The 24,622-nt window shown below is 67.3% G+C and overlaps 2 protein-coding genes across 2 annotated transcripts; both read right to left on the bottom strand.

Annotated features, from left to right (window-relative positions):
- Positions 1-67: 67 nt before the first annotated feature.
- Positions 68-3,956, bottom strand: SLC35F6 (solute carrier family 35 member F6). Its single transcript, XM_066995181.1, is given in 8 exon segments — positions 68-310; positions 312-460; positions 463-741; positions 981-1,091; positions 1,212-1,424; positions 1,597-1,771; positions 1,843-1,915; positions 3,799-3,956. Coding segments are annotated over 8 exon segments (1,104 nt in total). The 5' UTR covers positions 3,876-3,956; the 3' UTR covers positions 68-283.
- A 5,577-nt stretch (positions 3,957-9,533) lies between these two features.
- KCNK3 (potassium two pore domain channel subfamily K member 3) lies at positions 9,534-20,594 on the bottom strand. Its single transcript, XM_066995174.1, has 2 exons — positions 20,109-20,594; positions 9,534-10,737 (listed from the first exon to the last, which is right to left on the bottom strand). Exons 1-2 carry the CDS (start codon positions 20,389-20,391, stop codon positions 9,830-9,832), a joined length of 1,191 nt encoding a protein of 396 aa, XP_066851275.1. The 5' UTR covers positions 20,392-20,594; the 3' UTR covers positions 9,534-9,829.
- Between the last annotated feature and the right edge of the window lie 4,028 nt (positions 20,595-24,622).

The raw sequence follows: 24,622 nt of genomic DNA, 5'->3' as shown, positions 1-24,622 counted from the left end.
ACCCCGTGCCATCCCCCTTTTGGGTCCCTAACGTCGTCCCCCCCCCCCCCAGCCACCACGCAGCGAGCCGGGGGCACTCGCCCTTTATTTGGCACAGCCCTGGGGTGGGGGGGCGCAGAGCAGCGGGGCCAGCCCCGACCCCAATCCTAGGAGCTCACCCCGAGGGGCACCCCGTTGTTCCCGTGTGCCGAGGAGGAGGAGGAAGAAGAGGAGGAAGGCTGCCCTTCGCCACGCCGCCAGCACCCCAGGGGGGGGGCAGGCTCAGGAGTCCGGGGAGGGGGGCTCAGCTCTCGCTGTTGATGGCCCCCGCGGTCCCCCTGCAGCAAACCCTCGCGCTCGGCCGCGCTGCCCCGGGCCAAGCGGGCGAGCAGGGGCCGGTGCAGGCCGTTGTAGAGCGCGGTGCCGGCCAGCAGCACCCCGAACCCCAACACCTGGAGGCCGTGGAAGCTCTCCCAGCCACGGCCAGGCTGACGGCCCAGACGACGAGGGTGCGCAGGCTGTCCAGCACCATGCGGGTGGTGGCGCTCAGCTCCTTGGTGACGCTGACGCCGGCGAAGTTGAAGAAGGCGATGCTGCCCACGTTGCCCAGCAGGGCCAGGGCGATGAGGGGCCGGTGGCCGACCTGGCAGAAGGCGTCGAGGGCGTCCTCCAGCGCCCGCCGCGGGTTGCCGCTGAAGCCGCCCGCCGGGATGTAGTACATGGGCACCAGCAGCAGCGCCAGGATGACGAAGCCGAAAAATCCTGGGGGGAGGAAGAGAGGAAGAGGGGGGGGCGTGAGAGGCGGGCGCCAGCTTCAAGCACACCCCCCAGGGCTGCCCGTTCCCCCCCCGCCACCTGTCCCTGCCCTGTGGTTGGGGTCCAGCACCCCCCTTAGCAGCCTGTTATATCTCGAACCCCCCCAAAAAACAGCTCTCCCCAGGCAGGGTTTGCAGGGTTTGCACCCCCCCCCCAAAAACGCCCGGCCCCGCGACGCAGCAAACCTTCGGTGCCCACGGCCTGCAGCGGGTGCACGTCGTGCTTGTAGACGAATTTCTCCTCCAGCACCATCTGGATGGCCACGATCACCTGCGCCATGACGATGAGGAGGTCACCTGCGGGGGGACGGGGGGGGACGGCTGAGCCCTCGCAAACAAGCGGCGCGGCCATCCCGGAGCCGTGCCTGGGATTATTTCCTCCCCCCCCCCCTTACCCCCCCCGGGACCACCACGTACCCGTTATCACCTCGCTGAGCTTGTGCTTCTGGCCGTGGTCGCCGCGCAGGTCGGCCAGCCCCACCAGCACCAGCCCCACGATGGTGGCCGCGATGCCCAGCCACTGGCTCAGCTCCAGCCTGCGGCCCAGGAAGGCGACGGAGAGGAGCCCGGTGAAGACGATGACGGAGCCTCGCAGCATCTGGAAGCTGGAGGCGCTGGTCATGTTCAGGGCTGTGGGGTGGGGGGGGGGAGAGGGGAGGACCCCAAAAAAATCATCCGTAGGCAGCCGGAGCTGCCCCCAGACGCCGCCGCCCCCTTTGGTTAGGGGTTCCCCAAGCCCCGCTGCTGCGGGGGGCTCCGGGGGGCTCCGAAACGGAGCCGTCCCAGTCCTCCCAGCACTCACCCACGTACATGATGCTGGTCCCAGTCATGTCGCAGAGCGCCGGGGGCAGGAAGAGCAGCGAGCTGAAAGGCTGCGACGACGGAGCCGGGCCGGGCTCCGGCCTCCGCCGCTCCCTCCACAGCAGCAGGTAGAAGACCCCCAGGCAGGAGAACTCCCCCAGGAACATGCCCGTCGCCTGCGGGAGAGGGCGGGTGAGGCGGCCGGCCCCCGTGGGGGACACCCCGGGGTGCCGAGCTGGGCTCTCACCTGCAGGAAGGGGTGCTGGAAGCCGTGCTCCTCCGTCCCGCCGCAGCCCGCGGCGCTGAAGTTGTCGGCCCACCTGCGGGGCGAGAGAGGGCGTCGGGGTTAGGGGAGGTGGGGCAGACCCCCAAGCACACCCAGGGCTGTCCTCGTCCTCCGCTTGCTCGGGGACAAACCGGAGGGCAGGGGGCCGGCTGGGGAGGGGGCACCTGCAGGTGCCGTCGGTGACACCGTGGGACACGGCAAAGCCAGGGGACGGCTCTGGGGACGGGGCTCCCCGTGCGTCCCAGGCTCGGGAAGGATCCGTGGCCACCCCGCCGTGCTGCGGGCTGCTGGCCCTGCTCCCAGCCCTGAGTGACAGGCGGGGAAACGGGACACCGATAACACGCACACACCGCCGCCATCCCCTGGCCCCGCGCCCAGCAGGGCTGGATGCGGCCGAGCAGGGTGGCAGGGGACACCCCGACAGCACCCCGCGCCCCCGGGGGATGGGGCCCCTGAAGGAGGCCGCCTGCAGGCTGGGAAGGCAGCGGCACCACCCGCCCAGGGTTTTGGGGTGCGGGGCTACGAACCCCTTCTTTTGGGACGTCCTAGCCACCGGGCAACGCTGGACAGGCAGGAGCAGAGTCCCCACGGCCAGTTTTGGGGAGCATCGCCCCGTCCGCATGGAGGAGGGGACCCCAGACATTTGGTGGCTGAGGACCCCCAGCCCCACAGCCCCAGCTCCTGCCCCAGGACCCCCGGCTCCTGCCCCCCAACCCCTGGCTCCTGCCCCACGGCCCCAGGACCCCGGCTCCTGCCCCATGGCCCCCAGCCCCCACCCCCATGGCCCCAGGACCCCAGCACCAGCCCTAGGACCCCCGGCTCCAGCACCCCAGCTCCTGCCCCACGACCCCATAACCCCCAGCTCCAGCCCCACTGTCCCAGGACCCCAGCACCAGCTCCACGACCCCCAGCTCCTGCCCCATAGCCCCAGGACCCCAGCTCCAGCCCCAGGACTCCCAGCTCCAGCCCCTAAGGCCCCAGGACCCCCAGCTCCTGCCCCAGGACGCGCTCCAGCCCCACAGCCCCAGGACCCCCAGTTCCTGCCCCAGGACCCCCAGCTCCTGCCCCAGGACCCCAGGACCCCCAGCTCCAGCCCCAGGACTCCCAGCTCCAGCCCCTAAGGCCCCAGGACCCCCAGCTCCTGCCCCAGGACCCCCAGCTCCTGCCCCACAGCCCCAGGACCCCCAGCTCCTGCCCCACAGCCCCAGGACCCCCAGCTCCAGCCCCACAGCCCCAGGACTCCCAGCTCCAGCCCCTAAGGCCCCAGGATCCCCAGCTCCTGCCCCAGGACCCCAGCTCCAGCCCCACAGCCCCAGGACCCCCAGCTCCTGCCCCAGGACCCCAGGACCCCCAGTTCCTGCCCCAGGACTCCCAGCTCCAGCCCCTAAGGCCCCAGGACCCCCAGCTCCTGCCCCAGGACCCCCAGCTCCTGCCCCACAGCCCCAGGACCCCAGCTCCAGGCCCGCGGCCCCAGGACCCCCCCGCTCCCGCCCCACGACCCCCCCGGCCCCTGCCCCACGGCCCCACAACCCCCAGCTCCTGCCCCAGGGCCCCCAGCTCCCGCCCCCCAGCCCCAGCCCCTTCGTGCTGACACCGCGGCCCCGCAGAAGTGCTGAGCAGGGACAAGCAGCGTGGGGAAGGCCGCGCTGACCGCAGACCGCCGTCCCACGGCCGTCCCCAGGCCCTCCCCAGCAGGCCAGCAGGATTTCGGCCTGACTCAGCCCAGCTGCCCGCCGCCACCTTTCGCAAGAGGGCCGGGGGCCGGCGGCTCCTGTGCCTCAGTTTCCCCAGCACCAGCCGGGGGGGGGGGGCAACCACAGCCCGGGGCCTGAGCCCTGGGGGCTGGGGGGGTCCGGGGGGGGCTGGAGGGGCCCTGGGGGGGCTGTCAGTGCCCGGAGCCCCCCCCCCCGCACTCACTTGGCCGCCAGGGTGTTGATGGAGCCGGTGAGCAGCATGAGGGCGGCCAGGCCCAGCTGGTGCCGGGACCACGACATGGCCCCACCGCCGCCCGCGCCGCCGCCGCCCGCCCTGAGAGAAGGCCTGGCCACGCCCCCCCGATTAGCCCCGCCCCCCGAGTAGCACCGCCCAATCGCAGTCACGCCCCCGTCGTAGCACCGCCCCCTCTCTCGTAGCCCCGCCCCCTGTGGCTCCGCCCCCCGCAGTGTTCAGCCCCGCCGTGGCCCCGCCCCCAAGCCGCCCTTGGCTCCGCCCCGCAGGGTTAAGCCACGCCCCCAACCTCCCTGGCCACGCCCCCCCGGTATCCCCATGGCCCTGCAACCGCGTCCCCGTATCCCTGTGTCCGTGCCCCCGTGCCCCCGTGCCCCCCGTCTCCCCACCCCCATATCCCCATGTGCCCCCCCTCCCTGTGTCCCCCCATGTCCCCATATCCCCTTATCCCCATACCCCCCCATAACCACCTGTCCCCATATCCCCCCATCCCCATGTCCCCCTATGTCCCCGTATCCCCTCATCCCCATATCCCCGTGTCCCCATATCCCCCTGTCCCCATATTCCCACCATGTCCCCATATCCCCGTGTCCCCCCATCCTCGTGTCCCCCCATGTCCCCATATCCCCCTAACGCCATGTCCCCATATCTCCATATCCCCCCCATGTCCCCATATCCCCCCCCCATATCCCCATGTCCCCATAAACCCCCATGTCCCCATACCCCCCCCCGTCCCCATATACCCCCATATCCCCCTATCCCCATGTCCCCTTACCCCCCCGTATCCCCTTATCCCCCTATCCCCCATCCCCATATCCTCCCCATATCCCCCCATGTCCCCATATCCCCCCCCATATCCCCACGTCCCCATATCCCCCCATATCCCCATACCCCTCCTTGTCCCCATATCCCCCCATATCCCCCCCATGTCCCCATACCCCCCATGTCCCCCCCTTACCCCCCATGTCCCCATATCCCCCCATATCCCCATATCCCCCCCATCTCCCCATCTCCCATATCCCCCCATGTCCCCATATCCCCCCCCATATCCCCATGTCCCCATATCCCCCCATATCCCCATACCCCTCCTTGTCCCCATATACTCCCATATCCCCCCCATGTCCCCATACCACCCATGTCCCCATATCCCCCATCCCCATGTCCCCTTACCCCCCCCATATCCCCATACCCCCCATATCCCCCATACCCCCCATGTCCCCATATCCCCCCCTATCCCCATATCTCCCCATGTCCCCATACCCCCCCATGTCCCCATATCCCCCCCATATCCCCATGTCCCCCCATATCCCCCCATACCCCCCCCTATCCCCATACCCCCCCGTCCCCATATCCCCCATATCCCCATATCCCCCCATATCCCCATACCCCCCATGTCCCCATATCCCCCCCATGTCCCCATATCCCCCCATACCCCCCCTATCCCCATATCCCCATGTCCCCATATCCCCCCATATCCCCATACCCCCCATGTCCCCATATCCCCCATGTCCGCATACCCCCCCATGTCCCCCCATACATCCCATGTCTCCATACCCCCCCATCCCCATATCCCCCCCATCCCCATACCCCCCCCATGTCCCCATATCCCCATGTCCCCATATCCCCCCCTATCCCCATACCCCCCCATGTCCCCATATCCCCCCTGTCCCCTTACCCCCCCCATGTCCCCATACCCCCCCCATCCCCATATCCCCCCATATCCCCTTACCCCCCCATATCCCCATACCCCCCATGTCCCCATATCCCCCCCATGTCCCATATCCCCCCATATCCCCATCCCCCCCCATGTCCCCATCCCCCCCATGTCCCCATACCCCCCCATATCCCCATACCCCCCCATATCCCCATACCCCCCCATATCCCCTTACCCCCCCCATATCCCCATACCCCCCCATATCCCCATCCCCCCCCCATGTCCCCATACCCCCCCCATATCCCCATACCCCCCATGTCCCCATACCCCCCCATGTCCCCATCCCCCCCCATGTCCCCATATCCCCCCATGTCCCCATACCCCCCCCATACTCCCCCATACCCCCCCCATGTCCCCATACCCCCCCCACCCGATCCCGGTGCCGCCAGGTGGCGCCGTTGCTGCAGCTGGGCCGGGCGGGGGGACACGGGGGGGGGGACACACACTGGTGGTGCCAGGGCGCCCCCTTCCCACAGGTCTCCCCCCCCCCCCACCCCAAGGGACTCAGCCCCCCCCAGGGGTCCCCCCCCCGGCCCCCCCATGGGACCCGGGGGGGGGCGTTAAGGGTTGCTGGGGGCGCTGCTGTTCGTCTCCCAGTTTGTCCCAGTGCAGCCCGGTCACCCCCTCTGGGATCCCCTGGGGGCACCGGTGGCTGGGACCCCTGGGAGCCTCCTGGTGTCTCCGGCCTCCCCTCGAGGGAGAAGGGGAAGGGAGGCCGAGGGAAGGGAGGCCGAGGGAGGGGAGGCCGAGGAGGGGAGGCCGAGGAAGAAGGGGTTGGGAGGCTGAGGGAAGGAGGCTGAGGGAAGGGAGGCCTAGGCAAGGGAGGCCAATGGAGAAGGGGCCAGGAGGCCAAGGGAAGGGAGGCTGAGGGAAAAGGGGAAGGGAGGCCAAGGAAAGGGAGGCCGAGGGAAGGGAGGCCAAGGGAGAAGAAAGGGCCCAGGAGGCTGAAGCAGGTTTTTGGGCCGAAACATTGGTTTGGGGACGGTGGGTTGGGGACGGTGGGTTGGGGACGGCGTTTTTGGGGGTGGCGGTTTGGGGACAGTGGGTTGGGGACGGTATTTTGGGGACGGTATTTTGGGGACAGTGGGTTGGGGACATTGGTTTAGGGATGGTGGTTTGGGGACAGCAGGTTCGGGATGTTGGTTTGGAGACGTTGGTTTGGGGACGGTGTTTTTGGGGATGGCATTTAGGGGACCGGTTTAGGGACATTGGTGTGGGGACGGCGGGTTGGGGACGGCAGGCTGGGGATGTTGGTTTGGGGACGGTGTTTTTGGGGATGGCGTTTTGGGGACAACGGATTGGGGACATTGTTTTGGGGACGGTGTTTTTGGGATACCCGTTTGGGGACAGTGCCTTGGGGACGGCAGGTTGGGGACGGCAAGTTGGGGATGGTGGCACAGCCCCTGTGCCCCCCCCGAAGCCCCCCCGGGTCACCCCACCACCGTTTTTAGCAGGGAGGCACCACGCAGACACGGACCCCCCCCTGTCCCCATCACCCCAAAACCTGGTGGTCCCTGTCCCGAGGTCTCATCCAGCACCGGGGGGGCCAGGGGACCCCCGTCCCCGGGGTCCCAAATCACCCCCCAGCACCCTTGGAGCCTCTGGGGACGGGGGACACCCCCGGGAACCTCTCTCCCAGGACAGGTCCCAGCACCCTGGTGCTGAGCAGAGGGGGCAGGATCCCCCCCATACCCCGGGACACCCCCACCTTCCCGGTGCCGAGGGCCCACCGCTGGCCCCTGCCCCCCTCGGTGCCCCCCCGGGACCCCCGGTCCTTCCCTGCCGCTCCCCGACTGGGTGCCCCCAGCCTGTCCTCGTCCCTCCGGGTGCCTGCGGGACCCTCGGGGGTCCCCTCCCCACTTTGCGTCCCCGCGAGAGGGGACGGAGGGCTTCGAGGCAGGTAGGGGCAGGAGGGGACCCCAGAGCTCCGCCGGGGCCCACCCCGGGGCACCAGCAATGCCCAAATCCCAAAGGATTTTTGCCCCGAGATGCCCTGGCCGTGGTTCTTTGCGCACCTCAGCGACCCCAAAACTTTGGGGGGGGGGGGGGGGGCTCAGCCCCATGCCCCCCTCCCGGGCCACGCAGAGGGGTGAGGCTGCGTGCTGGTGGGACGGGAGAGGTTGGGGACCCCCCGGGACCCTTCTCGTGCCACCCCCAATGAAACGATGCCGTGGGGAAAGTCCAGAGAGGGGCACAAAGGCGACCACCATGGGGGACCCCCCCCCCATCCCCGTGCGTCCCGGTCCCCAAAACCCAACGGTGACGGCGCGGGGGGGTGGGGTGGGGGGAGCGGTGCCGCGGTTCGGCCCAGCCTTTATTTCTCTCCGTACCGGGGGGAAGCCAGCAGCGCTTTGGGGGGGTGAGGGGGGGGCGAGGGGGGGGTGAGGGGGGTGATTCCGTTCCCCAGAGCAAATCCCCGCAGCCCTCGGCACGCCCCCCCCCCCTCAAGCCTCCCTCCCAGCGGGGATTTCTGGGGTACCCCCGCGGACGGGGTCGGGGCGTTGGTTATACCGAATATACCCCCCCCCCGCTCTCAAATAATACACATTATTATTTTGGGTTTTTTTTCAGTTAAAAGGTGAGAAAAGTAACGCCGCGCCGGGGGGAGGGCTGCCCCCCGAGTCCCGGTGTCCCCCTTGGGTGTTTTTTTTTTGGGGGGGGGGGGCTTCAAGATGGGGTCAGTGCACGTCTCGGTGTGTTGTCCCGTCCCTGCTGTAGGGGCAGCCTGCGCTTTGGGGGTCCTGGGGAGGGGGGTGTCACGGTGCTGGGGGGCGGGGGGTGACGGTGCTGAGCCCTCCTCTGTAGGCGTTTGGGGGTGGTCTTGGTCCCGCAGCCCCCTGCCCAGCCCACGTTGGGTGAAAACAAGGCGTTTTTTCCCCCCGTTTTTCCCTATTTTTCCCCCTATTCCCTTTTTCCATGGGGCTGCGACGAGGACAGAGCCCCCGTGCCCCCCCCCCGTGCGATGTCCCTGTGCCACAGAGCGGGGGGAGAACCCCAAAAACTGGGATAAGAGTGTGGGGTGCGATGGGGCGCAGTGGGGTGCGATGGGGTGCTATGGGGTGCAGTGGGGTGCGATGGGGTGCGATGGGGTGCTATGGGGTGCTATGGGGTGCGATGGGGTGCTATGGGGTGCTATGGGGTGCTGTGGGGTGCGATGGGGTGCGATGGGGTGCTATGGGGTGCTATGGGGTGCGATGGGGTGCTATGGGATGCGATGGGGCGCTGTGGGGTGCTATGGGGCACAATGGGGCACTATGGGGTGTGACGGGGTGCTATGGGGTGCGATGGGGTGTGGTGGGGCACTACGGGGTGCAATGGGGCACAATGGGGTGCGATGGAGGCAATGGGGTGTGATGGGGCATAATAGGGCACAATGGGGCACAGTGGGGTGCAATGGGGTGCAATGGGGTGCGATGGGGTGCTATGGGGAGCAACGGGGTGCGATGGGGCACAATGGGGTGTGATAGCATGCAATGGGGTGCAATGGGGTGCAATGGGGTGCAATGGGGTGCGATGGGGCACAGGCTCAAGGGTGCAGCTCGGGGGTGTGAAGAGGACGGGTGAAAAAGCCTCCCCGTGCCCTGCACTGTCCCCCCCCCCAAAAAAAAAACAAAACACTTTGCCCCAGGTGCTGCGATGGAGATGGGGATCGGGGTTGGGGGGCACCTTACAGCCTCGGCCCGGGCACCTCCACCTCCGGGCACAGCCGGCGGCGTTTTGGGCTACGTGACTCGTGGCGTGTCCCCCCCCCCCCCGAGGGGCAGGGCGAGCACAGCTCCGTCTAAGCCCCTCTTAGCCTGATTTACGGGTGCGCGCACGCTGCAGCAGCCCGGGAGCTGCCCACCCCCATGGGACCCCCGGTGCCCACCCCCAGCGCCCCCCTCACACCCGGAGAGGGTGCCGGGGGGGGTCTTGGGGCTCCCCGGATAGAGACGTGTGTGCTCCCCCCTCTGCTCACCCCCCCCCCCCCCCCTTCCCTTCCCCGCCGCTTTCGGCCAGGTTAAAACACCCTCTGCGGCTCTTCGAGTTTCACATTTTGAGGAGTGGTTTGCACAATAAAATAAAAATAACCATTAATTTAAGTTAAAATAAAATAATCCGGCCGCTCCCCCCCCCCCCCACGTACCCACCGCCACCACCTCACCACCACCACCATCGACACCACCACCTCCCGCCCCGCAGCCGCCCCGAGTCCCTTGGGGACCCTGGGGGGGCTTCCAAGGAGGGGGGGTCCGAGGGGATGGGATGGGGGGGGGGTTGATACCACCGGGGAAGGGGGGGGGGGGGCTACACGGAGCTGCGGCGCTTCACGAGACCCTGGAAGGCCGAGAGGCTGTGGAGGCCGGTGGAGACGGAGCTGATGGCCGAGCGCCGGGCGCCGCAGAAGCAGCGGTTGGAGGGGGTCTGGGGGCAGCGTCCCGGCGAGGAGTGGCTCTGCTCCACGCAGGTGTCCGAGGTGGACAGGTCCCGGGGGATGATCATGGGGATGGAGTACTGCAGCTTCTCCCGGCTCTTGTACCACAGGCACGAGCACATGGACTGGAAGTGGAGCACCTCGGCGTAGACGTTGCGCAGCCCCCCGCCGCTGCCCCCCAACCCGACTCCCCCCGATGAAGCCGCCGAGGCCACCGGGGCGCCCGGAGCGGCGTCGGCGCTGTGCCCGCCGCCCGCCTGCCCGCCGCGGGTGAGCAGCGCCCGGTGCTCGGCGTCCCGCTTCTCGTCCTCGGCGTTCATGGTCATGAAGCGCAGCACCACCAGGTTGAGGAAGGCCCCGATGACCGTCAGCCCCGTCAGGATGTAGACGAAGCTGAAGGCCACGTACTGCGGCTTGTTCTGCAGGGCCTCGTCCTTCTGCAGCGCCACGTAGTCCCCGAAGCCGATGGTGGTGAGGGTGATGAAGCAGTAGTAGTAGGCGTGGAAGAAGCTCCAGTGCTCGTAGTAGGAGAAGGCGGCCGCCCCGATGCACAGCGTGCTGATGCAGGAGAAGAAGCCGATGGTGACCATGTTGGCCATGGAGACCTCGGCGCGCCTCATGCCCAGGCACTTCTTGGCGCGGTGCAGGAGGTAGCGGACGAAGGTGTTGATGCGCTCGCCCAGGCTCTGGAACATGACGAGGGTGAGGGGGATGCCCAGCAGGGCGTAGACCATGCAGAAAACCTTCCCGCCGTCCGTGCTGGGGGCTGCGTGGCCGTACCCTGCGGGGAGAAGGCACGGAGAGGGTCGGGGTGGTCCCAGCACCCTGCACAGCCCTTCCTTGGCCACCCGGCCGGGGGTGGGGTCTGGAGGGGGCACCCGAGTGAAGCCCCGGCTGGGGGGGGGGGGGGTTGGTGCTGGCACCAGGGCATTGCAGGCGCTGTTCCTCAAATGCACCTCCTGGGACAGCCTGACCCACAAGGGCTGGGTGGGGGTGCGAAGGAGAAGGGGAAAAAATGGAGTTTTTAAGGAATGGAGAGGTGACGGCTGTCCTCCGTCACCCCATCCCTGAGCCCCTGCATCCCTGCGTCCCCATGTCCCTGCATCTGTGTCCCCATGTCCCTGCATCTGTGTCCCCACGTCCCTGCATCTCTGCATCCCCATGTCCCTGCATCCCTGTGTCCCCATGTCCCTGCATCTGTGTCCCCATGTCCCTGCATCTGTGTCCCCACGTCCCTGCATCTCTGCATCCCCATGTCCCTGCATCCCTGTGTCCCCATGTCCCTGCATCTGCGTCCCCACGTCCCTTTATCCCTGTATCCCCATGTCCCTTTATCCGTGTCCCCATGTCCCTTTATCCCCGTGTCCCCATGTCCCTGCCTCCCTCTGCCCCAGGTCTCTGCCATCGGCCACCCGGGGGCTGCCAGGGGAGCTGGGGGGAGCTGGGGGGACCCCAGCCCCGGGGCAGCATCTGGACGCGCAGTAATCTCCTGCCTGCACAGGACGCGTGCAGATGGGACTTTGTGAGGGGGATTATTTGTCTGTAATGGATCCCGGGAAGAGGCAGCTGAGCCCGGGGGGACGTGGGGGGGCTGGGAGCTGGGGGGGCTGTGTGCTGCCAGGAGGTGCCCTCGCCACCGGGCAGCCACCCGTCACCTTGCCCTGTCCCTTCTCCTTCTCCTTCTCCTTCTCCTTCTCCTTCTCCTTCTCCTTCTCCTTCTCCTTCTCCTTCTCCTTCTCCTTCTCCTTCTCCTTCTCCTTCTCCTTCTCCTTCTCCTTCTCCTTCTCCTTCTCCTTCTCCTTCTCCTTCTCCTTCTCCTTCTCCTTTCCCTTTCTTATTCCCTTTGCCTTTCTTATTCCCCTTTCCCTTCCTCTTTCCCTTCCTTCCCTATTCTTTTCCCTATTCTTTTCCCTATTCTTTTCCCTTTCCCTTTCCCTTTCCCTTTCCCTTTCCCTTTCCCTTCCCCTTCCCCTTTCCCTTTCCCTTCCCCTTTCCCTTCCCCTTCCCCTCCCCCTTCCCATTGCATTTACAGTGCCCCACTCCTCAATTACTAAAAGCCTCCAGAAACACGTTCCACATAAAAGACGAGGCCGCGTTCCCCTACACGTGGAAAATATTTCGATGTTATTATTCAGGCGCAAAGGCAGGGACCTCCCGGGCGCCTCTCCCCCGGTGCCAGCAGCGTCCCCGGGGCCCCGTGGGCCATTTCTGCCCGGTGCTGAGCGAGCACTGTCGGGGCCAGGTGGACCTGGGGACGGCTTCGGGGAGCCCAACACTGGGTTTGAGGCAAATTTACCCTGAAAAAAAGCTCTGGTCCTCCTGGGGCCCAGCCCTGCCCTCCGGGGAGCCCCCAGCCACAAAGCCTCGCATGCGCCCTGGGGGTTTCTGGTCCCCTTTCCTCCTGCACCCCGCAGGTTTCTGGTCCCTTTTCCTCCAGACCTGAGCTCGGCCCTGGTATTCCCACTCTGCCCCGTCTCTCCTTCACCCTGCCTTTCCCCCGCCGTCCTCGCCGGCAGCCTCCGAGGGGCCAAGGATTTACGCCGTGCCGGGGCGAGGCAAAAGCACGCTCGTCAGATCTCCTTCCAAACCGGCCCCGTGGAGACGGTGCTGAGCTGCAGGGGGGAGCTGGGGGGCCCCAAATACATCTCCAGCTCCTGGGGAGCCCCAAATACATCTGCTGCTCCTGGGGATGGGGGCTGAGCGTGGTGCCCCCCCTGGGGACCCCGCGGAGGGGACGCCGCGGCTGTGCCACCCGCGGCAGGATGGAGCTGGGGGCGCAGCTGCCGGCTGCCTCCATTTCCCCCGAAACGGCCCAAACCTCCCCATTTCCATACGGCCAAGGGTGGGATTTTAGGGCCCGAGCCTCCAGCGGTGCCCTGCCGGCACCCTCACCGAGCACCCTGCTGCCATACGGACTCCTGGGCTATATTTGGTATATTCAGCCCCATTTCCCCCAGGCCATATTTAACATATTTAGCCCCATTTCCCCAGGGCTATATTTAGTATATTTATCCCCATTTCCCCAGGTCTATATTTAGTACATTCAGCCCCATTTCCCCAGGCCTATTTTTAGCATATTTAGCCCCATTTCCCCAGGGCTATATTTAGTACATTTAGCCCCATTTCTCCAGGCCTATTTTTAGCATATTTAGCCCCATTTCCCCAGGGCTATATTTAGCACATTCAGCCCCATTCCCCCAGGGAAGGCCAAGCACCCATCGACCTCCCCCCCCCCCCAGCTTCATCGGGCACTGCCTGATCTCCGCCACGTTTTTGGGGTGAAAGTCGGGGGTTTTAAAGCCTGGAGGAGAGGTGGATAGCGGGGGGGGAGAGACCAGGGGAGGGTGAGCCCCCCAAACCCCTCTTGCACCCCCATTTTCATCCCTTACGGGCAGGAAGAGCGCTGGAGATGCTGCCCGAGCCCCTGCCCCATTGGGGACCCCTTCCCAGTGCCCCCCAGCCAGAATGCGGCCGGATCCTGCCCTCCCCACCCTTACAAAGGGGGCTCAGCACCTTTCCTCTATTTCTACACCCCATAAACCGTCCCCATGGGTGCTCCTCACAGGGTGCTGGGGGTGCCGGGCGGGCAGGGAGCGCGGTGCCCGTCCCCGGGGGGGAACCCTGGCACGTCCCCGAGGAAGGCGGCCGGCTCGTGGCCTTTTTAGGGCCGCGGAGGAGCAGGTGCAGGGCTGGGACCTGGAGCACATCCCGGGGATTAGCGGGCAGCGGGCCATGGGGCTGGAGGAGGGGGGGGAATGGTGCTGAGCTGGGGGCTGCGGGGCTGCAGGTGCCAGGGGTGGTGGGCGCAGAGCAGGGGGCACCGGGTGCTGGGGGAAGGGGGGGGGCGTGGGGGGGGCTGTGTCAGCTCCAGGGGGTGTGGGGATGGGGGATAGGGCTGCTGGGGGCCAGGGGTAGGGGGCTGCAGGGGGTAAGGTATGGGGCTGCAATGAGTGAGGGTGTGGGGCTGCAGGGTGCAAGGTATGGGGCTGCAGGGGGCAAATTATGGGGCTGCAGGGAGCAAGGTTTTGGGGCTGCAGGGGGCAAAGTTATGAGGCTGAAGGGGGCAGGGGTATGGGGCTGCATAGAGCAGGGTATGGGGCTGCAGGGGGTAAGGTATGGGGTTGCAGGGAGTGAGGGTGTGGAGCTGCAGGGAGCAGAGTATGGGGCTGCAGCGTGCAAATTATGGGGGTGCAGGGAGTGAGGGTACGGGGCCGCAGGGAGCAGAATATGGGGGTGCAGGGAGCAGGGGAATGGGGCCCTGGGCAGCCTCCCCCTCCGGCAGGCAGCAGCACCAGGCCCCTCGCTCCGTAACCCCAACCCCAGCGTGTCCCCTCTGTGTGTGTGTGTGTGTGTGTGTGCACTGCTCTGTGTGTGCACTGTGTGTGCACTGCTCTGTGTGTGTGCAACTGGGGGGTCACAGCCCCCCAGGGCTGCTCGCAGCCCCCCCACCGGGCCCCCCCCCCCCCGCAGCCGTGCGCCCCCTCCCCCCCGCCGCGGGCCCGATGCTGTCATGGAAAATCCCCGCAGCGGCCAAGGGCCGTGTTTGCGCTGACCCAAAACTGGCAATTTTTCACTCAATTTTGGGGCTCCGCCAGGCCTCTTCCCGGCTGCCCCCCCCAGTCCTCCCATTCGCCCCACCACTGGGGGGGGGGGGGGGGGCACAGCCGTGGGGCTGGGTGCTGGTGGCCCCCCAGCGGGAAGGGGTCTCGGGGCTGGGGGGGGTGCCTAGCACCATGCACCAGCACCGTGCAGCAGCACCAGCACCGTGCACCAGTACTCATCGCTCTGCACGAGTGCCCAGCACCATGCACCAGCACTGTGCAGCAGTGCCCAGCACCGTGCACAAGCACCCAGCACTGTGCACCAGTGCCTAGCACCATGCACCAGCACTGTGCACCAGCACCCAGCACCGTATACGAGCACCCAACACCATGCAGCAGCACCCAGCACCATGCAGCAGCACCCAGCACCATGCAGCAGCGCCCAGCACTGTGCACAAGCACCCTGCACCATGCACCAGTGCCTAGCACCATGCACCAGCACTGTGCACAAGCACCCAGCTCTGTGCACTAGTGCGAAGCACCGTGCACAAGCACCACGCACCCTGCACAAGCATCATGCAGCAGCACCCAGCACTGTGCAGCAGCGCCCAGCACCCTGCAGAAGCACCCAGCACCATGCAGCAGTGCCTAGCACCACGCACCAGCACTCTGCACAAGCACCTAGCACCGTGCACCAGCACTGTGCAACACCAGCACCATGCAGCAGCACCCAGCACCGTGCAGCAGCGCCCAGCACCCTGCACAAGCACCCAGCACCCTGCACCAGCACCCAGGACCATGCACCAGCACCATGCAGCAGCACCCAGCACCCTGAACAAGCACCCAGCACCGTGCAGCACTGCCTAGCACCGTGCACCAGCACCGTGCAACACCAGCACCGTGCAACGCCAGCACCATGCAGCAGCACCCAGCACCATGCAGCAGCGCCCAGCACCCTGCACAAGCACCCAGAACTGTGCACCAGCACCATGCAGCAGCACCCAGCACTCTGCACAATCACCTAGCACCGTGCAGCAGTGCCTAGCACCATGCACCAGCACCGTGCAACACCAGCACCATGCAGCAGCACCCAGCACCGTGCAGCAGCGCTCAGCACCATGCACAATCACCCAGCACCGTGCAGCAGTGCCTAGCACCGTGCACCAGCACTGTGCAACACCAGCACCATGCAGCAGCACCCAGCACCGTGCAGCAGCACCCAGCAGCGTGCAGCAGCACCCAGCACCGTGCAGCAGCGCCCAGCACCATGCACAATCACCCAGCACCGTGCAGCAGTGCCTAGCACCGTGCACCAGCACTGTGCAACACCAGCACTGTGCAACACCAGCACCGTGCAACACCAGCACCATGCAACAGCACCCAGCACCGTGCAGCAGCACCCAGCACCACCCAGCACCCCCGCAGCCCCTCTGCCCGCGGCTGCTCTCCCCGCCGCGAGCCCCCCGCCCCGAGGCAGCAGCTCGTCTCTCCCCTTCATTAGCCCCACGCCGCCCGGCCAGGATTTATCCAAGGCGGCGCTGCCCGCCATAAATCCTGCACGCTGCGCTCCCTGCAGCCCGAGAGGCGGCTGATAAATGTTGAGGCCGGCCCGTAAATCACACGCGGGTCGGAGCAGGCTCTCCCGCGGCTCCGAATCGGGTCCGGCTTCCCAGCGCCAGACCCGGCAGCACCCAGCTGGGGCTCGGCACTTGGAAAAAAAAAAAAAAGACAAAAATAAAGAAATTGGGCCACGGCTTGTTTCTTTCTGCCCGGTGCCGGGCACCTCTGGCCCAGCGCGGGTTGTTTGTGCCTGCTCCGAGCCAGCCGCTTGCAGAGCTTAATGAGGCGTCTGCAGGGAGAGGCATTAATTGCCCTTATCTCTCCAGGACAGGGATGAGCAGGAAATGTACAGGCTGGGAGCAGAACTGAGCTCCGGGGGGGGGTCTCCAACATGGAGCCCACCAGGCAGGACACCCAGGAGCCTCCCCAGGACAAGGCTCTGCCTCCTCCTTGCCGCGGGGGTTGCGGTCGGCACCCCAAAACCCCATCACGCAGGGCCGCGGTCTCGGGGTGCGCACGCTCTGCACCCCGTCTCCCCAGCCGCCCTCCGTGCTGCGCGCGCCCTCGGTAGGCTTCAGAGTGAACGTCCTGTGCAGTGGGGGCAGGGGGGGCCTGGTGCCTGCGTGGAGGGGGAAGGGCGCCGCTCCTGCCCTCCCAGCACTGCTTCGTCCCCAAATCAAGCCCCCGGGGTGACCGCAGGTGGCCGGAGCGGGTCGGGCGATGCGTGTTCCCCATGGGCACGGGGGTCCCGCTCTGGGCATCGCCCCCCCCCCCAGTGGGTGTTTGGGGTGTGGGGAAGCAAATCCCATCCCTAAACCGGAGCGGCACGGTCCTTCCCTCTGGCGCGTTCACTCTGAAGCCTACCGAGGGCGCGCTCCCAGCTGCCAAGACCGATTTCCCCCGCGCTCATCGAGCGCGGAGTGGGGACGGAAATGTCCGGGGGGGCTTCCGAGCTCCGTCCCCAACCCCCCTGCTCGAGCGACCTGCTCCTCGTCCTCCGGGCCACGCGTGTCTCACTGCCACCGTGCCACGGCCCCAGGGCCCGGGGAGGGGGGGTCATGGTCCCTTCCCTCCCCCTGCCTGCGGTTGTCCCCCTGCGTGTCCCCTCCCCGCGGGGCCGCCAGGACGAGCCCGGAGCGGGGTGAACGGGGCTGAATCAGCGATGAAAATAGCAGCAGGGCACGCGGGGAGCGCGGTGCTCAGCCTGGCTCTGCGTCAGGCCCGCACTGCCAGCGGGGAGGAGGCGCTGCTGGGGACGGGCGGCGAGGCCGAGGGCTTTGGGGGGGGGGGGGGGGTGTCCGAGCAAACCCGGCCCTGCCACCGCGTCCCCGCGTCCCCAGGGCATGGGACCCCAGCGAGGCAGTGGGGAGGGGGCTGCAGGGCCCCCCCCCCCCCCGTGGCCGGCACCCAGAGCACCGCGGTGCCCACGTTCCCGTGTCCTTGTCCTTGTCCTCAGCCTCTTTTTGTGTGTCCCCCCCCCCCCCCCCCCGCAGGGTGCTGAGCAGGGAAGGTCCCAGCACCTTCCCGCGGTGCCACGGGTTTGGGACATGGGGCACGAGGCTTTGGGGTGTGTGTGGGGGCACCAGGAGACCCCCCCGGGGGCAGAGGAGGGGACGCGGTGCCACCGCTGCCACCGCAGCCCTGCCCCACGCCGAGCTGTCCCCTCGCCATCCCGTGCCATAAACAAGCCCAGAGGGAGGGGGACGATGACAGATGGTGGCACCGCGGCCGGCCTCCGCCACCTGCCCCAGCCCAAATGGCCGCAGCGAGGTGCTGGGGACACGTTTTGGGGCCGGGGACACGTTTTGGGGCCGGTGAACCCCCCTCCCCCCCCCCCCCCCCCCCAGCACGTGGCAGGGACACGGGGTACCCGTCCCCGTGCGTGTACCCGGCTGCCACCACCACTGTCCCCGTGAGTGCCACCACTGGGAGGGGGGGGGGCTCATCTCCTGCCCCCAGCAGCTGACGGAGCCCCCCAGGGCAGCAGCACCCAGCCCCGGGCACCCTTGGGTGCCCCCCGGCTCGCTCTCCAAACCGGAGCCCCCCCCGGGAGCATCGGAGGGGACAGAGCCCAGGAGAGCTGGGGGACAGGGGACAGGGGGACGCGTGCTGGGGACAGGGCCCCCAGGGACCTTCGGAGCCTCGAGTTTTGGCTCTTTTCCCAGGAGAAGGAAAAACAAAAAAGATAGGGAAAAAAAAAAAAAACAAAAAAACAAAAAACACACAAAAAGCAAGGAAAACTTCGGAGCGGGACCCGCCGCCCGCCCCGCTTTTCCTCCTTCCCTCCTTAAACCTGACCTTGGCCGGCTCAGCGCCCTCCCTGCCTGCCCTGCACCCCCGCAGGATGCGTCCCCGGCTGGGGACAGGCACAAAGCCACCCCCCTGCCACCCCTGGGGAGGTCGGGGGGGGGGTGCCCAGGGCCACCCCGAGGGAGACGGAGGCTGAATGTGACGGGGCCGGCCACAGCCCCGAGCCTGCCCCAGCTGCTCCGCCGGCCCCCAGCCCATAATAACCCCCCCCCAGATCAGCCCTGCAGCCCCCCAGGACCCCCCCCCCCCCCCCCCCATAGAGACCCCCGGGTCCTGCCCGCGGCACGCTGAGCCTGAGCCTTTTGGGGCTCCCGGGGATGGGGACGTTTTGGGGCTGGGGGCTTATAGGGGTGCTGCGGCCCCCCCACCCCCCTGTCCCCTGCCCCCTGTCCCCCTCTCCCAGCTGGGGGGAGCCCCCAGCAGCGTTTCCCCAGGGATTTTTGGTTCCTGGCACCCTGTGCGCCCCCAGCTTGGGTCGGGTCAGGTCAGGATGGGGCAGGGAGATGGTCCTGAGCCATGCCCCCCCCGCAGCAGCTCCCCCACATGCCTGTGTCCCCCCCCGGCAGGAGATGGGCTGCGAGGGAACCCTGTCCCCAGGAGACCTTCCTCCTCCTCATCCTCTTCCTCCTCCTCCTCCTCCTCCTCCTCCTCCAGGGAAGGGGTCAGCCGAGGGAACGGCCTGTCCTCCGCGGGGAAGGGGACAGAAGCACCCCAGGGTGCTGGGGGGGGGCACGGTGTGCAGGGACGAGAACCCCCCCCCCCAGCCCTGCCGGACCCCACAACCCCCCCAGGACCTCCCTGCAGGGCTGGGAAGGGGGGTGCCTGCCCCGAGCCAAGGCTCAGCCCCCCCCAGACACCCTGGGGCTGCAAGGGGGGGGGGGGGGGGGAGTGGGGGGGGGGTGATTCCGGGCAGGGGATCCCCCAAACTGGGGGACCAGAGGCTGCAGGGTCGGGAGGGGGGTCCTGGGACAGTGGGGGCTGGGAGATTTCGGGGGGAGGGAACCCGTGGGGGTCTCCCCGATGCTGCGGGGAGGGGTGGGGGGTGCGGGTGGGGGGGGTTTCCTGGTGGTGGGTGGGTGAGCCTGATGCCGGGGGGTCGGGTGTTTTGGGGAGGGGATTTTTGGGGTGGGCTTTTTGGGGAGGGTGCCCTTGGGGTGGGGGTTTTGGAGAGGGTGCCACTGGGGCCGGGCGTTTTGGGGAGGGGTCCTTTGGGGTCAGGCCTTTTGGGGAGGGGACTTTTGGGGTGGGGGTTTTGGAGAGGGTGCCACTGCGGTGGGCGTTTTGGGGAGGGGTCTGTCGGGGTCAGGCTTTTTGGGGAGGGGTCCTTTGGGGCCGAGCGTTTTGGAGAGGGGTCCTTTGGGGCCGGGTGTTTTGGGGAGGAGACTTTTGGGGTCGGGCCTTTTGGGGAGGGGTCCGTTGGGGTCGGGCGTTTTGGAGAGGGGACTTTCGGGGTGGGGGTTTTGGGGAGGGCGCCACTGGGGCCGGGCGTTTTGGAGAGGGGTCCTTTGGGGCCGGGCGTTTTGGGGAGGGGACTTTTGGGGCCGGGCTTTTTGGGGAGGGGACCTTTGGGGGTCAGGCCTTTCGGGGAGGGGTCCGGCAGGTCTAGCGGGGCTCCGGGGGGGCCAGGCGGGCTGCCCTCCCGACCACCGCGAGGCTGGGCGCAGCAGAGGCGAAGGGAGGAGGAGGAGGGTGGCGGTGGTGGCGGCGGCGGGGATACGGGGGGGGGGGGGGTGGTCGTTACCTATGGTGGTGATGACGGTGATGGCGAAGTAGAAGGAGCCGGCGAATTTCCACTGCACGCCGGCCTTGTGCGGCTTCAGCTTGAGCACGACCCACTCGAGCTCGCGGAAGCCGGCGGCGCTCAGGTTGTACTTGCTCCGCAGCTCCTGGCTGCGCGCCTCCAGCCGCCTCCTCTCCGCCGTCTCCCCCTCGGACTCGAGCGCGTCGAAGACGGCGGCGCCCACCAGCAGGTAGGTGAAGGTGCACATGATGAGCGCCAGCGTGCGCACATTCTGCCGCTTCATGGTGCGGAGCAGGAGGCGGCGGTGGCGGCGGAGGCGGCGGAGGAGGGCGGGGGGGGCGGCGGCGGGGCCGTCTGGGGCATGGCGGCGGCGGCTGGAGCGGCGGGGGAGCGGCGGGGCCCCGGTGGTGGTGCCGGTGGTGGTGCTGGTGGTGCTGGTGCTGGTGTTGCTGGTGTTGCTGGTGGTGCTGGAGGTGGCGGCCGGGCTGGCGGCGGAGGTGGAGAGGGGAGGGGGCGGTGGAGGAGGGGGGCGGGTGGGGGCGGAGCTGTCCTTCAGCACCGGTGCGCCCCCCCCCGCTTCGGGAACGGGGACTGGGGACCGCGGTTGGCACCGGGGACCGGGGACCGGGTTTGGCACCGGGTACCGGGCACCGAGCACCGGGCGCTGGGATTGGCACCGGGTACCGGGCGCCGTGCGCTGGGAACGGCACCGGCACTGGGCACTGGTCCCATAACCTTGCACCAAGCACTGGGGACTGGGAATGGCACTGGGTACAGGGCACCATGCACTGGGAATGGCACTGACACCGGGTACCGGGCACCGTGCGCTGGGAACGGCACTGGCACCAGGCACCGGGCACTGGTACCATCACCAGTACCGGCACCATGCACCAAGCACTGGGCACTGGGACTGGCACTGGGTACTGGGCGCCATGCACTGGGAATGGCACTGACACCGGGTACTGGGCACTGGTACCATCACCAGTACCATCACCGTGCGCCAAGCACTGGGCACTGGGACCGGTACCAGGCACCGGCACCAGTCACTGGGTATGGCACCAGCACCAGGCACCAAGCACCGGGCACTGGGACTGGCACCGGGCACTGGGCACCATCCACTGGGAACAGCACCGGCACCGGGCACTGGTCCCATAACCTTGCACCAAGCACTGGGGACTGGGAATGGCACTGGCACCAGCACCAGGCACTGGTACCATCACCAGTACCATCACCATCCACCAAGCACCGTGCACTGGGAATGGCACCGGGCACTGGGCACCGTGCACTGGGAATGGCACCTGCACCAGGCACTGGGCACTGGTACCATCACAAATACCGTCACTGGGCACCAGCACCAGGCACTGGGACTGGCACCGGGCTCCATGAACTGGGAATGGCATTGACACAGGGCACTGGTCCCATAACCGTGCACCAAGCGCCGTGCACTGGGACTGGCACCAGCACCATGCACCAAGCACCGTGCACGTACACACGCTGGTACACCCCGAACCCTCAGCGTCACTGCCAGGCTGCACCAGCACCAGCACCCAGGCCCCAGCACCATGCACCAGGCTGTACCGGCACCGGCGTTGGTACACACCGATGCGGTGTGCACCAGCACGCACCAGTGCGCTGTGCACCTTCGGTGCCAATGCGCTGCACTGGCACACACGGGCACGCACCGGTATGGTGCACCAACTGGTATTGTGCACCGGTACACACCGGCAGCACCCCGCTGTGTGCACCGACACAAGGCCAGCTGTTGCACGCCTGTCTGTGCACACTTGGCGTGCGGTGAGTACCCCAAACACACCCAGAGCCCGCGGTCACACGCACGGTGCGGGGCTGCGGTCGGAGGCACGGTGCTGGTGCAAAGCGCCTTGGTGGCAGCCTTGTGGCCTCTCCTCTGGCCGGGGGACGCCGAGGGAAATCCCACGCCCGTGTTGCTCGTACCTCACCCCATCTCCGGCAGCCGTGTGCACGGACACGGCACGCTGTGAGAGGGGATGGAGAGCGAGCTGCCCAAAGCTGCCGGTTGCTGTCCCCAAAACCGTCCCTGTCACTGGAGGTGCCCCAGAATGGGCACCGCTCCTTACTGCATCCAGCACCCGCTGGGCACAGCGTGGGGGACCTCTGGGGGAAAGCCCCCAGGTGCAAATATCCTCAGTGGAGGCAGGAACCAGGGATGGGAGCTGCTGTCCTGCTGAGCCCGGGGCAACAAGGAGCGACCTCAGGCTGCTCGTGTGGCCCCAGGACACATTTTGTCATCCGCTGACACCCGAAACGAGGAACAATTGCGCTTTGCACATGTGCTGGCACCTCAAGCAAGCTGCCAGCAGGCAGCGACACGTGGCACCGCGGCAGGACGCCCGGGTCCCTGCAGTCCCCGGGGGTTCCCAGCAGCGCCCTGCCTCCAGCTCCTCTCCACGTCCCAACACAGGAGGGGGCAAATTCTGCCCGAATGGGGCTTGGGCACAGCCAGTGGTGCTCGGAGAGCTTACAGGGGTGCAAAAGCCAGGGCAAGGCTCAGTGCCCCAGCTTCTGCTCTATGCAGGGTGTGGGGAAGGAGGGTGCTATGTGGGGACACCAAGTCAGCAGCGGCGTCCCCGGGGGCTTTCCCCTGTGCCAGGAGGTGAAGGTCGCCCTCCTCGGCTCACAGCCGAGTTTTCTGCCCCTCATTTGTTTTGCTTTCCAAGCTGTGCAGGTGAGGAAGGGCAGGGGCAGCTGAGGGGCCGGGGGAGGGCGCTTGCCCGCGCTGCCGCTCTGGGAGTTGGCTTGCGTCTGTTCTGCAGCCGGTGAAAGCAAGAGGAGGAAAAATCAAAGCTCTTCCAGGAGGCAAAACGTGCATGGAGCTGAAATAACGATAGTGACAATGCGGGAGGCAGAGCTGAAGTACCCTGAAGGATCCCTGGGGGCAGAGGGAGACCCTAATGCCCAGAGCAGCTCAGCGCTGCCGGGATGGAGCTTGGGGACCTGGTGGCATCGCCGCGCTGCTGGGGATGGGGACGCGCTCATCCTGCACACACGTGTGTGTGTTTGCACGGGTAAAAACCCCAGCTCGCTGCACACAGAGGCATCCCTCCCGCGTCTGTTGGAGAGCTGCCAGCCCACCTTTCCTCTGCCCTGCCCGGGGCTAAGCCCACCCGAACCCAGGGGGGACCCCCTTCGCCAAACCCAGGGGTCCCCGAGGGCAGATGGGCAGGGGACAGGCTCAGGGATGGGGTGCACTGTTAGCAGTGGGAGGATTGGCACCAGCAGCAGAGGAAGGGGCTTCAGCCCTCTGTGTGCTGCTCCGTGCACATCTCTGTGGTGCTTAAACAGCACCCAGGCTGGCCTTAACGAATCCAGCCTCGGCTCCCTGCTCCTGATGGCGCTGGGTTCGTTGCTCCGGGCTCTGCGCCTCCCTCCCCCCTCGGGCACCTGCTGGGTGAGGTGGCCCCAATCCTGGCTGGGGTGCTGGGGTGCTGCCGGGGTGCTGCTGGGGTGCTGCCGGGGTGCTGGGGTGCTGCTCTATCCCCAGCACAGTCTCCGCTTTCCGCCAGCCGGAGCGGCGAGGTGCGAGCAAACAGAGCACAACACAAGCTGTCGCTGGCAGCTGCTGCCTCTCCCACCAGCACAGCCCCGGGGAAAAGGCAGAGGCAGCCTTTTTTTGGGGAGAATCCAGCAAAAATTCTCCCTGCTGAGCCCCGGACACCAGCCCCAGGAGCATCCCTGGTCCCAGCTCCAGCAGCTCCAGGCCCTCTGCTTTCCGTGGGGGGAAGGAGCAGTGAGCAGGGAACGGGCCCCCCCCCCCCGTCCCCAAATCCTGATCCCATGCCCTGGCAGCCAGGTCACAGCATTTGGGGCAGTTCCCAGGGTGGGGATCAGCTCAGGGTGGGCGCCACGGGTCCTTGGTCCTTGGCAGCATGGGGGGACCCCAACCCTGCTCCTCTCCTGGGTCCCGGGTCACAGCAGAGAGCACCGGGAGGAAGAGGATGGAGTTCAGGGGGGACCGAGGGGGGGGCGCAGAGACAGCCCTGCAGCAGGGACAGGCAGGGTGTGAGCACGTCTTTGTCACTGGTGCTGGACAGAAAAGGGGTCGTGCAAAAGCCCTGTCCCTTTTTCCTCCTGGGTATCCGTGTGCAGGGAGAGCCGTGCCGAGCTGTGCTGCCCTGGGAAAGGGCTCGCCTGGTCGGACACCACCTCTGTAACACGGTGCTGGGACAGGGGTGCCTGCCCTGACATCCCTGCACCCTGCACCCTGCTCCTGCACCCCTGCACCCTGATCCTGCCTCTCTGCTCCTGCATTCCTGAATTTTTCTTCTCCATCCCTGCTCCTCCACTCCTGCTCCTCCGTCCCTGCTCCAACATCCCTGCCCCCTGCTCCTGCATCCCCGAACTCTTCTTCTCCATCCCTGCACCCTGCTCCTCCATTCCTGCTCCTGTCCCTGCACCCTGCTCCTCCACCCCTGCACCCTGTTCCTCCATCCCTGAACTCTTCTTCTCCATCCCTTCTCCTCCATCCCTGCTCCTCC

The sequence above is a fragment of the Anser cygnoides genome, chromosome 3 (assembly GCF_040182565.1).
Source record: "Anser cygnoides isolate HZ-2024a breed goose chromosome 3, Taihu_goose_T2T_genome, whole genome shotgun sequence".
In the NCBI taxonomy this organism is placed as follows: Eukaryota; Metazoa; Chordata; class Aves; order Anseriformes; family Anatidae; genus Anser; species Anser cygnoides.
This window is presented reverse-complemented; position numbering and strand designations above follow the sequence as displayed.

Excerpts from the sequence above, each read along its gene's own strand:
- KCNK3 (XM_066995174.1), bottom strand. The coding sequence starts at position 20,391 with ATGAAGCGGCAGAATGTGCGCACGCTGGCGCTCATCATGTGCACCTTC. Across the intron at positions 10,738-20,108 it reads CACCGTCATCACCACCATAG|GGTACGGCCACGCAGCCCCC; the intron begins GTAACGACCACC and ends TTCTCCCCGCAG.